The 13,910-nt window shown below is 44.5% G+C and overlaps 1 protein-coding gene across 1 annotated transcript in view; it reads left to right on the forward strand.

The window, feature by feature from the left end:
• LOC104514911 (lysine-specific demethylase 4B-like) overlaps positions 1-10,234 on the forward strand; it is a 45,635-nt gene extending 35,401 nt beyond the window's left edge. Inside the window, exon 8 of the mRNA XM_010158714.1 lies at positions 10,034-10,234. Within this exon, the coding sequence (XP_010157016.1) occupies positions 10,034-10,234 (201 nt within the window). The remainder of the gene's footprint in view (positions 1-10,033) is intronic.
• The last annotated feature ends 3,676 nt before the right edge of the window (positions 10,235-13,910 follow it).

Here is a 13,910-nt window from a genome sequence, read left to right on the forward strand (position 1 = left end):
TCGCTTTAGGTTGTCCCTGGTCTTGTTTCAGCTTTTTTGTTACAGCAGAGACTTGCCTTTTGGGTCTGATCTGTTGATCCTTCTTGTCATTGCTTCTCTAGCCTTGATGCTGTGTCTGCTGGTATGTGACTGACAGAATTCATGTCATCTCTCGTGCTGTGTGTAAATCCTCAGGACTGATCGCTCTTTTCTTAACGAATGTCAATCTCTTTAGATTCAGAGGAAGGGTATAACAATTCTCCTTTACCTCATGGCTTTAATTACATGGTGCTGTACCACTGGGAAATAGATGTCTTGCCTACAGCTGGACATCGTGCCCAGAAGTGTAAGAATTAACAGCTCTTTAACTGTTACCCCGTTTATTGTCAATGTAAATGTCTCCATCTGTCCTCGAGGAACCTTGTGTTGCAGCTGACTTCTTCCCAGTCAAGGTGACTTTGAGGCCAACGGCAGCTTGGCTATTCCACCTAATCTGTGTGAAAAGCGGTGGTTGAACAGCACATCTATCAGTTACTTGTCTAGGGATGGGAGAGAGACCTTCAGTTAATCTTGGGGCTCCCATAGATAATCCTGGTGTGCTGTCACTAGGTCTTTCCAAATACGTGATGGGAATTCATTTCAGCATTCTTTGCAGATCAAACTCCGGCAGGGAACGCTCTTTGTAAGATATAGTCCTGTTTGACTAACATGAGTATCAATCTGTCACAGTGTGCAAAGTAAGGAGAGGTCCAGCAGAAACGAGTTAAAAGGGGTTTTCGTGGTGCTGGAGATCCTGGCAGAATATTTCAGGAGGCAGCTGTAATGTGAAGACTCTGCTTTAGACCTTAACATTGTTGATTAAATGGTAGAGTTGAGTAGGGGTGGTTTTAGTTGTATATACTGTACTTAATGTTTACCTGCATGAGCAGAGCCTACAAAACTAGGGAGGAGTGTTTTCTTTTGTACTCTGTTGTTGGGGTTTTTGGTCATTTGTCTTCCATTAACTCTTTGTCATGTTCCTTTTCCTGTGTGGTTGTTGAAGAAGGCCTGGTGCAAGAAGGGCAGGGAATGATAATTTCCATTCCTTACCATCAGCGGTTTTTTTCCTTCTGTTTTGCTACACAAACCTGCGGTTCCTTTCTGCACTACTGTTTGATTCCCTTTGTTTCTGAAAACCCTTGGGTGCAGCCATCGCAGACAGAGGGTCTTACCAGCTGTGTTTGACCGAAGAACCCTTTCAGAGCCGCCTGTTTCGGTAAAGTGGCCTTCCTGCAGTCGAGGTGGCCTCTAAGTCTCCTGCTATTCACAGAAGCACTCTGAGTGTGCAGTTTTATAAGAAATTCAAGTGTACCTCACAGGTCGCCTTTTCTATTTCTTTTGCAAACTGGACTGGAAATAAGTGGATGGGAGGGAAACAATTTCTTCCATTTTCCTTTTTACTAATAGCAGAGGCCTTGGCCGATAACGTCTGTGTTACTATCTGTTCACATTTTCATACCTTCATTTTATCTGTACTCCAGAGATAGCGTTGAAATTGTCTATCTCAGTATAAAATGGGGTCAAGTTGCCCTTCCTTCCCAAATCCTACATTTACGTTGTGAAATAAGCAGCCTTCATCTCACCCCGCGCAGTATTCCCATTCAGACCTCGGCTGCGGAGTGGTTCAGTCCCGCTCTGCTGCTTCGCCACTTCTCTGAGGAGAAGGGGAAGACTCTTCTGCTGGGGTCTTACTGGGATGTAAAGGCATCTTCAAGGGAGGTGCCTTTCAGATCTCAGACTGTGGTCTTCTACGTAGCTTACTGCTTCTGAACCCTGTCCTCACATGTGGTTTTTGGATATGACATTGGGATAACAGATCTCATTTACATGCAGAATATCTAAAGTTGTCTAACATACACTTTTTGTTGCAAAATCGAGGCTTACTTCTTACTATTCAGATGTTAGTAGGTTTTCTCTTAAAACATGTCCCTGTTTTCCATGAAAATAAAATTCATGAGGTTTTTGCAGAAGCCCTTTCGTAAGACTGTAAAATTGGTCTCTGACATACGGGAAGTCAGAATTGTATTTTTGCAGTACTTTGTTTGCCTTAAACAACTCTAATTAGACCTTTTAAGCTTAGAATACTTTTTAAAAAAATCTAGTAAGGAAAATCATTTCCATGTGCTTATTTGTTTGGTGTTATTTGTAAACAACCCTAATTCCTTACTCGCCACAAAGCACTGATTCTGTGCCATAAAGAGGAATTTTTACAGTGTTTCTCATGCTGAGGTGGAGAGGAGGCAGTTGTTATTCTGAAACTGTCTTGGAGCTTTAGCAGCTCTCTTCCAAGATCCCCTTTACAAGTACTGACTGGGAGCTTGCTTGTTATCATTTTTGTTCATGAAGGAAGAACACTTGTACTTTTAATTGCTGACAGATATCTAACCAAGATATTGGATATCTAACCCGGCATTTCGGTCCTTGGGATGTTGTGTCTGGACGACTACTGTCCGGGTGAAAGGATGGAGGCTGAGTAGGCACCTGGCCTACCCATTCTGGATGTCCTGCCCTTGAGAAGGGGCATCTGAAAGAGTGATTTTAAATCCAGAGTGTAATTATGAACTGCTCCGTATGTGATTCACAGCAAATGGGACATTCACCTGGGGCAGCGATGACTTCAGGCTGCTCGCCTCCTCCCTCTGTGCTTGTCCTGACCCTCAGAGCTCTGAACTGGGATGGATCTGGGTTTTTTCAACAGACTATGCCTAATTTACTTTAGGTTAATGAGTGCAAGGTGTAAAGCGTGCTGTTCCTGACTCTTTGAATGCTGCTTAGTAATGACTTTATCAGCTCAGGGTGACTCTCCAAGAGCCTGCAATGGAAACTGCTGGATCTCTGGGATGGAAAACCACCCTGAACCCATGGACTCCTGACGTTGCTGGGTTGGCAGTGTCTCCCATTCCCTCCCTGCCTCGCTAACCCTGTGATTTATAGTGTGGAGGCTGTGGTGTGCTGTGTGGCCGCAGTAAATAGCAACGTGAAGAATGTGCTCCCTGCAGCTTATTCGTTCAGCTTCTCTGTCACACGGGAGTCCCTGATAAAGTCTACCAGCCCCAATCATTCATATGTCAGAGCGGAGGTTTAAGGGTCATCTGGCTTTGGGGATGTTAGTATGGCAAGGCCATCAAAAATCCCTTTTAAAAGCTGCCTTAGCATTGTGTTTTCCTGTGCAGCTGGTGTTGCTCCATTGGAATTGCTTCAGGGGTGACGTGTGGGGGCACAGATAGGAAGAAGGAAGAGCAGTCCACCTAAGAATAAATTCCACCTAAGAATAAATAGCTAAACAGTGCATTCTGTTCAGGAATTGCAGAAATGGGGATGTTAGAACTCTAAAGGCGGTGTAAAAGTGTGAAGTAGGTGTGAATTGACATTATACTCTCTCATCTGGCACCTTTCCTTTGTGATGTCCTCCACACAAATTCCTTCTGCTTATGAACAGGCAACATTTTTTTACCCTTCTGCCTCTGCTTTGTGCGTGAAGAACACTTGAACAACAAAGCCCACTATTTATTATAGTGCACTGAGAGTAAATTGCTTATGAACAGGCTCTTTTTATTTAGACTCTCTTTTGCTTTATTATTTGTCTTGCCTGATAGCCTTGCTTCTCATTCTCTTCCAGCTTGGCTCCCTTGTGGCAGTGTCAGGGTGGTCATGGGGTGGTTCATAGCTGGGAGCTTCCTAATCTTAGACATCAGGATCCAGGTCTTGCTTCTGCGCTGTAGTCACTGACTCCAGTACATGGAGGGGCTGACAAGAATGTGAGGGGCAACTTTTTACAAGGGCCTGTAGTGACAGGACAAGGGGTAACGGGTTTAAATTGCAAGCAGGGAGATTTAGGTTGGATACAAGGAAGAAAATCTTCCCGGAGAGGGTGGGGAGGCACTGGAACAGCTTGCCCAGAGAAGCTGTGGATGCCCCATCCCTGGAAGTGTCCAAGGCCAGGCTGGATGAGGCTTGGAGCAACCTGGGCTATGGAAGGTGTCCCTGCCCATGGCAGGGGGTGGCACTGGATGGTCTTTAAGGTCCCTTCCCACCCAAACAATTCCATGGTTCTGTGACTCTCTAACTGCTTCGAAAATACGTGCCGGTGGGTCTAGATTATTACAGGAAGGAGACAGAAGCGCTTCATTTAATTTGTGATTTTCAGAGGGATCTTGATTGCTGTTTCCTTTAGGATTGACATACAACCTCTTGCCTCCTTTATTTATACGTCAACCTTCCCTTGGTTCTACATTGTAGCACTTGGAATGGCAAATATATATGTTCAGCTTCAGATCCTTTTGAAGAATGTTGCTGAAGAATACTCGTTATTACCAGTGGAAGGGGTCTGATAGCGTGCTGGAAGCAAATCTTGGGTTGTCACCTTAGATACCGACACTTTGTATTCCACCAAAGATAATTATTCATGTTTCTACAAAGTGCCTGTAGATCTTGGCTGTCGTACACGGGATACAACACGGTGGATTTTACTACTTCATCTGTTGGTTTACAGGTGTGGAACAGCTCAGTGTTTGGCTTTCTTTTTAAAAGAAATGAATAAAAAGCAACTGATCAAACAGGAGGATGAAAGGATAACTGTAGTCACTTCGCAGTTGTCGTCTAGTGTGTCTGTCACTTCAGAGCTGCAGCTCTTTGCTGAGCCATGGTTGCGCGTGGTCGCTGCTCGCGCAGTGCAGGAGCACGGGGTGCTGACCTGTGGAAACGACACGCTCTCTGCAAACCAGAGTGGTCGGCGGCAGAGTTCATCCACCAACCTTCCTTCCGGTCTTGTGACGCGGAAGAAATAATACCTTGGGATAACCTCAGGCTGATGCTCGCCAGAGGCTACATCACAACCATGGGATAAAAATCTTACTTTGTTTATCCCTTGGAATGAATCTGTCAAAACAGAAAGGAACTGGTGCTTCCTTGAATCCCCTTCTTGTAGTGCTGCTGAGAGCACTGAATTTCCTTCTGTGTTCTTTCAGCCTTATCTGAGACACACAACTCCAGACCCCACTGAGGTGATCCTCCTCCTGCCCCACTGGGGTTCTCTTTGTCCTGCAGGAACAAGGATTGTGTATATTTGGGATAGATTCAGGAGTAGTCGGCATCCTTATAGGTGTGGTCGATGGAATAGCAAAAGATAAAGTATTCTGGCAGAGGTTGTAAAATAGCTTTGCCAAAAAACACCCCCCAAAATCCAAACATCTCCATATCAGCACAAGGCTGATGGGATGGATTATTACTTTATTTGCCCAAAACGAAGCGTGTCACAAAGCGTTTTGTAGTATACCTTAAACCAGGATCCTCTTACTGTGAACGGAGTGGGGTAAATCTGAGTCCCCAGCTAACACCACTTGCCGCTTACGCAGCTCTTCTACCCCCCAAAATCCGCATGGAAGCACTATGATAAGGAGAAAGCATGCCCTGCAGCCAGGGACCAGAGGGAGTCCTTGGAAATCTTTGCCTAATTGTTTTGTTTATGGAACTTCGTAGAGGATTTCCAGTGGGTTTCCTAATGAACTGGTTTGTTGTTGACACTTAGGGCAATGCTGGTAATTACACTAGAAACAGGGGGTCAAGACTCATCTCCTTTCCCACAAGCTTTCAACTACCAACCATTAAACACACAGACTACGCAATTTAGGTTTTTCTCCTTCTTCTCAAAGTTTAACTCCTCGTTTACTTGCAGGATTCCTGCCACTCATCTTCCAGGCACGTACTTGCAATTTATGTGCCTTTTTCACTTTTGAAACCGTGGCCATGTGCGAGAGCATCGCTGTGCAGGCTCTGAGTGGAAATGTAGCTTTGGGCTGAGTGGAAAGAAAATTAAACTGGAGCCCAAAGTAGTTTATTCTGTCCTTTTGGAGGAGTATTAACTAGATCTGAAGTAACACGTCTGTAATACAATAACAAATTGGATAGCTGTTTAGGAGTATTGTACTGGGAGAACTTTGTGTTTCTCTGAAGGGCTGAAACTCTATACCTTGTCCTGGAAATTTATGGAGAGAAGCTGAGGAGCGTTGCCTGCGTTAGCAATACGTGTTCCTGTAATACACAGCAAGAATTCCTTAGCTGCCTTTTGGATGTAACCATCTTTCTTTCCCAGTAACTTGCTTGTAGGCTTCATTGTTATGAAAAAGTGGATACACAACCGTTAGGTAAAGGTTTTGGTCCGGCATTTAATAGTGGTTTAACAGTGGAAAGAACTTCCAGTGTGTTGGGTTTTCTTATATTCAAGGCAGAGTGGGAGGCTAGCTGAGCCTTAAACTGTGGAGCAGGCCCCGATTTCACCTAAATCTGGGGGGGTTCTCCATGAGAATCAGGTATGCCAGTTTAAATATATCATTTTGGTGACTGTTTCTGCATAAGGAGAAGGGTTATTTTACATTCACTTCTTACATGCTGTGAAACAGAGGGGGTTCAGTGTAGAGTTAATAGCTGGGAAGTGAGGGAAGCATCCTTACAAAAATGATGCTGAGGGTTGAGGTTGAACGAGGCTGCATTTTTCCATATATCATTTGATTTTATTGCTTCAAGGAGACAGTCTGTTTATTTGACTGTTATTTTATATAGACTTATCAGTGCTTTTATTTTTAAAAAATACTGCAAATAAGGTAATGGTTACACATTCAGTAGCCACAAATTTCCCGCTCTCGGTGAAGAGTTTTAATTGATGCGACAGGGTTCCTGGTGTGGTCAGATATTTTACCACAGTCTCCAACTTTGAATGGCAGGGAATAAAATAATAACTAGAGGGAAGAGCTTCGGTTTGCGAAGTATTCACTGTGCATTTCCTTACAGTATTTTTGCATGTGCTGAGATTGCAGGTTGCCTTTGTGTGTTCTTACCCTGTATGGTTAACAAAGTCATTAGTATGAAAAAGGAGAGATGGGGCTAGGAAAGGTCTTTGGGAAGGGGACAAGTTAAGTTCCTGCAGACTTGGTGACTATGGAAGCTCCTCTTGGCTTGTTGCTGGCTTGGGTCTTGGATCCTCTGTAACCAAAGGCAAGAGGTAACCCTGAAACTGGTTTGATTTTTGTTTTGGTTTTTTCCCCGCCCCCTTTTTCAGGACTTGCAGTCAGTCCTTGGAGATCCTGGTTAGGAACATTCTGATGTTTGATCTGTCATCTGGCAGCCTTGCTGCTCCCCAGCAGTTTGGTGTGGTTGTCGGGGAACGACAGAGGGGAGACAGGAAGATATTTGATTAGATCTCAGAGTTCCTTACATTTCTCACCTGTCATTTGGACATGACAGGCCTATCCTTCATGTTGCCGTTTAGTCTGTGCTTTGGGTGGTCATATTGCCCTTGAATCTTTCACAGGCCTGCTGGTGTGTGGGAGTTCTGTCAATGCCTGACTCGGGGCTTTGTGGTTCAGCTTTGGCTCACATAAAGGATTAGAGGTTCCCATCTCTCCTCAGTGGTGGTGTTTAAGTGAAGTTTAGTAATGCTGGAATATGAAAGTGTTAGAATTTGAGGGGGGGAGATGGAGTATGGAAGGTTATGTTCTGCAGGAATTGGGGTAGGGAGAGATGGAGGTGGGCAGTGTAACCATGCTATCTCTTAGGAAATACATGTGTTTATGACCACAGTTAAATACTTTGAAATAAATACAACTCTGTGTGTGGAAGGGGAGGCCGTGCATGGAAATGCGTATCACTGACAGGGAAACACAAACTTGCCATTTGTGTCCTGCTCCAATGGAATAGAGCCGTGATTCTTTGGAAAGGAAATTTCTTGTCCTTCTCTACCCACAGTCTCCTCCTCTGACCTCTCCTGTTCTCCCTCTCCCACCCCTCACACACACATGCCCCTTCCCTTTTGCACTTGTATTGGAAGCATCTGCTGCATTAAGCAGGATCTCGCTGCTAGGTCTGAGGGAAGGGTATGGAAAAATACCCTGGGCTGTTCTGGGAACGTGAATGTGCCACAACTGCAGCAGCTGAGGAAATATAGCTGTATGGTCCGGAAGAAGCCCCACAGGAAAGAGGCTTTGTAAATTATTCATGCTTACTAGTGTGAAAGCAATAAAATTAAATTAAAATTGAAATATAAACATACATCATGTTAGGTTTGTGTAAAGAAAGGAACTTGGCTACTGCGAGCTCCCGGCGTTGTGGTACGCTGGAGACTGCAGCCCCCGGTGTCGTTTCTCTGAGTAGTATCCAGATAGCTCAGTATGTGGTTTCTCAATAATGTTCATGTTTTTTTGAGACTCTTAAGCTGGTGGTGGCTGAAGACTCTACTGGAAACCTTCAGACCCCTCTGACTCGGGATTTGCTCCACATGATTTGAAGGAATTGACATATGTGTGCTGCAGTACGTTGGCTCCGGGTTAGAACGGGGACTGTTCCCCTTTGAAGCCGTTTTTCGTGCTCTGTGAAGGCGGAGGAGGTCAATCTCCGTAGCGCTGACGGTGTGTGCTGTGAGGTGCTCGGCTGCGTTCTTCTTTGTAGCAGTGCTCCGGTGCTTTTAACATTTCTTAAGGAAAAGGGATGGAAAATCTGCTCACCACCAATCCCGTAGGCAGTACTGGGGGAGGTGCTGGTAAGCAGCTCCTGCCTGGCCAGGAATTTGGAGCGCACCTGCTGGTCTTCGCCCAAATTGCATTTCCAGCCTTTCTGTCCCACACTATTCTTCATTAAATGAATTGACTTTTCCTGAGTGTGCCTGTCCGTAAATACTCCCTCCCACTCAGCACACTCGGTTGTTACCGCGCTCCCAGTCGGAGCAGCAGAAGACAGCCGGCGGTCCTTGCAAAGGAAAAACAGGAGTTGGGAGAGAAGCGGGATAGCTGAGGGCGGTACAGGAAGACTCTCTTCTTTCTCTCAGCGGCTTCTTAACTATGGCCATAAATCTTTTAATAATGCTACTGAAAAATGAAAGAGTAAGGGGAGAAGCAAGTTTAATTTTCTGCTAAGAGAGAGAATATTTTTGCGAAGGTGTGGAGGAAGGGTGGAGGGGGAAAAAAGGGTCCTGCAAAGTGGCTGTAATTATCTTTTCCTCAGCTTGAAGCTGAAGCAGTTCAGCGCAGGGGCATCCCAAGGAAAGCTTTGCACCTTAGAGCAGAACTAAAAGGCGGGGGCTCAACTTTCCACAGGCAACAGCAAAGCTGTAGTCGCAGCCCCCATGGGGCAGGCAGGTATCGGAGTTTTGCTGTGGTCTTTTCAATCCCCCACCTTCTTTTGGGTTCAAAGTTCATGAAGACCAGATGCTTGTCCAGGCGGGTGTCTTTGTCCTGGGTGAGAGTCCCCTGTGCTTTATCAGAACAAATGTATCCAGGGGAAAACGCCTGGAAGTAGGCTTTGTGTCAGCACGTGCAATGCAGGGGTGTAATTCCAGAGGTTAATTTTGAGGAGCATATGCTGGTTGAAATGAATACTCCATATTTTCTTTCACTTAGGCATATGTGGTTTAGATGCAGAATGAAGTTACTGTTGTAGCCTTTTTTATACCTCTACAGTCTTGGGAACAGTTTATGTGCAACATCATGATGTATAATTATGAAGTTTAACTGCCGTGCTCACTAGGTCAGTCTTTTGTTCCTTTAAGGCTTTTTTTCCAGTTACAAGTGATATTAATAATCTCTTTTTCAGCCTGAGAAACGCCACAAGAGAGTGCTCATGGGGAGAACGTAGGTTTGAGATCAGACTCTGACCGGTCCACGTTGGCCAAAGTTATTGGTGTCTAATGACTAAGACAGTGGATGAGTGGTATACTGGGTGTCAGACACTGGTTGGTGGGCTTAGAGGGAGAAGATTCTTGGGAACAGAGTCTTCAACTACCCTCAGAGCGTGGCAGCTCGTGCTGTCTCTGGGTCTGCCAAGGGCAGGTAGCGTCAACGCTCTCCGTTAAGGTGATGTACCCACATTGGTGCGATCCCTAGCGTGACACACCCCAGTAACCCACCGAGGGCCTTGGAGACAGTCGGTGGAGTGTTAGTTTGCTTCTGGAGAAAGGCAGACTCAGCTGACGGCAAAAGCAAATGCTCCTCTGACCTAACGTGGTGGTGTTGTCTGTTATGTCTTGCAGTGTACTTGCCGCAAAGACATGGTGAAGATTTCCATGGATGTCTTTGTGAGGATTCTGCAACCGGAGCGTTATGATTTATGGAAACAAGGAAAAGACATTACTGTACTGGACCATATGAAACCCACAGCACTGACTAGCCCAGAACTGGATGCCTGGAATAAGACAAAGGTGGAGTTGAAGACTAAATTGCTTCGCAGGTAAAGAGAAAACAACGAAACGAAGTTGTGTCTGAGCACTGTGTTTGACTTTAATTGCTAATTTTAAGTGTTGTAATTCTTAGTTCAGGATAGTTGAAACTCTTCCTCTCCCTTGTAATTTTTCTTTGGTAATGTGCTCCCTCATTGTTCTGTTTCCTTTAAATGTTCTAGAAGCACGTGTCTTCTGAAAGTAGGATGCTGTGTGCCCCCTCACATCTCATCTCTTACTCTGGAACACAAAAAAAATCTGTAGTTAACCTTTACAGCTTTACTCATCAGAAAGCAGGAGGGAAAAATGCCCCATCAATTGCAAGAGGGATTTCATGCATGCCTTTCTGTGCTTCCTTTGATCTCTGTATTCATTTTCTACAAGTTTGTGGGGTTTGTGTTACAGCATGCTTGAACTGAAAATTTGGCATGCTAACCTTTTTACTGTTGGAATCTTGCCTTATAGGATAGGAGATGAGGAAGAGGACAACAAACACCGGTATGTGACTTCCCTCATCAGCTTAAATGGCTTCATTCTTTCTCCTGTCAAGTTTCTTAAAAAAAACTTGAAAGTGGTTTGCTTTTCTTCTTTTTTTTTTTTTTTTTTGTTCTTCATGTCTGCTTTCTTGAAAGGGCACAGAAAATCTTTGGGCATCGAGGTTTCTCAGGCTTCATCTCCATTTCGTGTAGTTTTCCAGGTTCTCCTCTTGCATCATTAGAGAAGCATTGAATCACTGAATTATCATGGGGCTTTAATGTGCTGGGGTGTAAAGTGTGTCTCCTTCCGTTTGCTCCCTTACCCTTTTTTACATCATTCTCAGTCCTGCTCTGCCTGCTACCCAAAGTGCTTGCACTGTAGCATGCAAAGCCTACTTCTTTCTGCTCTCATCTAGTATTTGTTGCATTTCTGGTGTGAGCGTCGGCACTCTCTGGAAGTTGTAACATCTGTACATCTGTATGGAGTACATCTGTACATCTGTATGGAGTACATCTGTACTCCATCCAGATGTAACATTCTGCCTGTAACCTCAGTTCCAATATCGCTTCTTTGAAATCCAGGAAAAAAAGCTTTAAATAGGCTTGGGTTTCTGGGGCCATCTTTGACAGGGACTTTGAGTAACAGTTTAAAAATTATTGACCTAATCATGTGATGGTGGCTGGTTTAGGTAGGCATTCCATCAAAGTAAAAGATAACTTACTAGTAAGAGTGAATCTCTTTCTCTAGCACTGGTCTTTCTTCTCTTCCAGTTTCCAGTCAGCTGGTGTTGCTTTGGACTGGCAGTGCTGCATCTTGCTTTTTCAATGTCAAATGATGTGTCCGTTATTTTACAAATGCTGAGATGGGATAGTGTGATCCCCGCTAAATCCATGCTCCAAAAGACATAAAATACAGGGCACTTTGGCAGATAACTGACCTCTGTGATGTTGCTCCACTCCAGAGGTTATCATCCTAAAGCATTTTCAGCTATTCCTTCTGTAGTGAGCTTCAGGAACAGCAGTGTAGTCGGAGAGCTGGTTTGATTTATGCTCTGTGGGCAATGACTCTCTGAACTCCAGTGGGTCCCTGGGTTGTTTTCTTCCCCATCCACATCTGGAACTTGGGACTCTTTACTCCCTATGGCTATTCAGAGTTAGTTAGATAAGTGTAATATTTGCACAACGTAAGGTACTATATGAACACTAAGGATTATTTTCCTTGTGCTTAGCAGAGAAGCCTCTCTCTTAACCTGAGCTATTGCAAAACGGCCAAATACTTTTTTTTTTTCCCCCCTTATCTGTTCATTGTTTCCTAGATTATTTTGGTATTATCCTGAAGCAGGTTTGAAGCTGTTGAATACTGCATGGCGGTAGTCTCTCTCTTCTGCTCATGTCTTGGAAAAACATCATTTTTCTTGAAGACTGACTGTTCTCAGCAGGATGGACTTTACTGGAAGAATTGGATTCACCTTTGCCCAAACCTCTTCACAGTTGTATCTACTTAAATTAAGTCACTTTGTGGTCTGTTCTTCAAAGAGTACAAACGCTGCTTTTTTTTGCCAGCGCTCTTGGAAAATGTAGCTTTTAAACTCTGCAGGGAGATATGCTATTTCTTCTCTAAGGTCATTCATACTTGGTTACCTTGAAAAACTCAACGTTGTTTACTTTATGGCTTCAGCAAGAGACTGTTTTAGTCTAGTCCACAAAAAGCCCATTTCTGGTATGTGAATTACGTCAGATACAGAACATCTTCACTTCTGGAAATGTACAGCCTTCAGCGTGTAGTTCTGGAAACACAGTTTCTTTAAATGGTGTGCTTTCTGCCTCTCTTCATTTCCCCACAATTTCAGAGTGAGAAGAGCACTGCAAAAAGATCTTTTTTTAACTACTGTGAGCGTTTTATGATTTCATTTTTGCCTGGCATTTCTACACCACAGGAATAAAACACACACATTTTACTAAAAATAGCCTGTAACACTTGAGTCTCCTCCAGTGCTGTCTTCACCTGTAATGGAAAGTTCTAGCTGCAACGCAGAAGTCTTGCAGGTTTATGCCCTCCTCCCACCTTGCATTTCCCCCACAGAGAGGGTGGTGTGTCCTTAGAATATGGGTGAAGAGTTGATCCTTCTGGATTTAGCTGTGTGTTCTGCTGATGAGTGTCTTGCAGGTGCGAAGTGAACATCTATACTTGGAGGGCTACCATATGGTTAGAGTCGAGCAATTATAAATCCCTGTGCGTATGGATCAACTTTCTTTGCTATTAATCATTCATCTCCGGTTGCATTTTTTTTCTTCCTTCATTGTTGGTCACCTGATGAAGGGCTCTTAATAACTTCACTGGACTCCAAATCTACTTAGCAGCTGAGTTTCTGCGCTCTGAGGGTGGGAAGCTGAATTTCAGCTTTTCTAGAGTGTTGGGGTGATGAGTGCAGCGTGATTGCATTTTACAGTTTGTTACCTGATGGTAGATGCAAGGGCCTGGAACAGGGAGGCCATATGGAAGGTGCTGCTTTCAAAAAAAAAAACCTTTACATGCTAAAAATGGTGTAAAAAACCTGCAGGTCTCTCAATCAGTCTCTTTCAAGAGCTTGTTAGACTTAAACCTGACATTCAATCAGCTGTCTGATAGATCCTGTTAAAAGAAATTGTACTGGGTCTGGCTGGGATGGAGTTAACTTTCTCCATGGCAGCCCCTGGGGCCGTGTTTGGGATTTGTGGGTACGACAGTGCTGATAGGGCACCGATGTTTTGGCTGTTGCTGAACGCTTGTACGGTGTCAAGGCTTTATCTTCTTCCCACTCTGCTGCCTGCCTGGTGACTAGGCCAGGGGTTGGCAAGAGACTGGGAGGGGACACAGCTGGGACAGCTGACCCAAATTAGCCAAAGGGATATTCGACACCATAAAACCTAATGCTGAGCAGTAACAGCTAGGGTAGAGCAAGAGGAGAGGGCTGGCTTTCCAAGTGGCCATTGTTTGGAGACTGGCTGGGCATTGGTTTGCCTGTGGGAGGTGGTGAGTGGATTTCTTCTGCTTCCTTCTATTTTTATTCTTTCCTCTTTCTTTCACCTATTAAACTGTCTTTGTCTCAACCTACAGGTTTTCTGGCTCTTGTTCTTGTTTTCCCTCTCTGTCTTAAACGGCTATCTGGTTTATCGTCTTGCAGAGCAGCAATAGCTGCTCGGGGACTGCCTGGGCATTGGTCGGTGGGTGGTGA

Source organism: Eurypyga helias, unplaced genomic scaffold, assembly GCF_000690775.1.
Source record: "Eurypyga helias isolate BGI_N326 unplaced genomic scaffold, ASM69077v1 scaffold2719, whole genome shotgun sequence".
NCBI lineage: Eukaryota > Metazoa > Chordata > Aves > Eurypygiformes > Eurypygidae > Eurypyga > Eurypyga helias.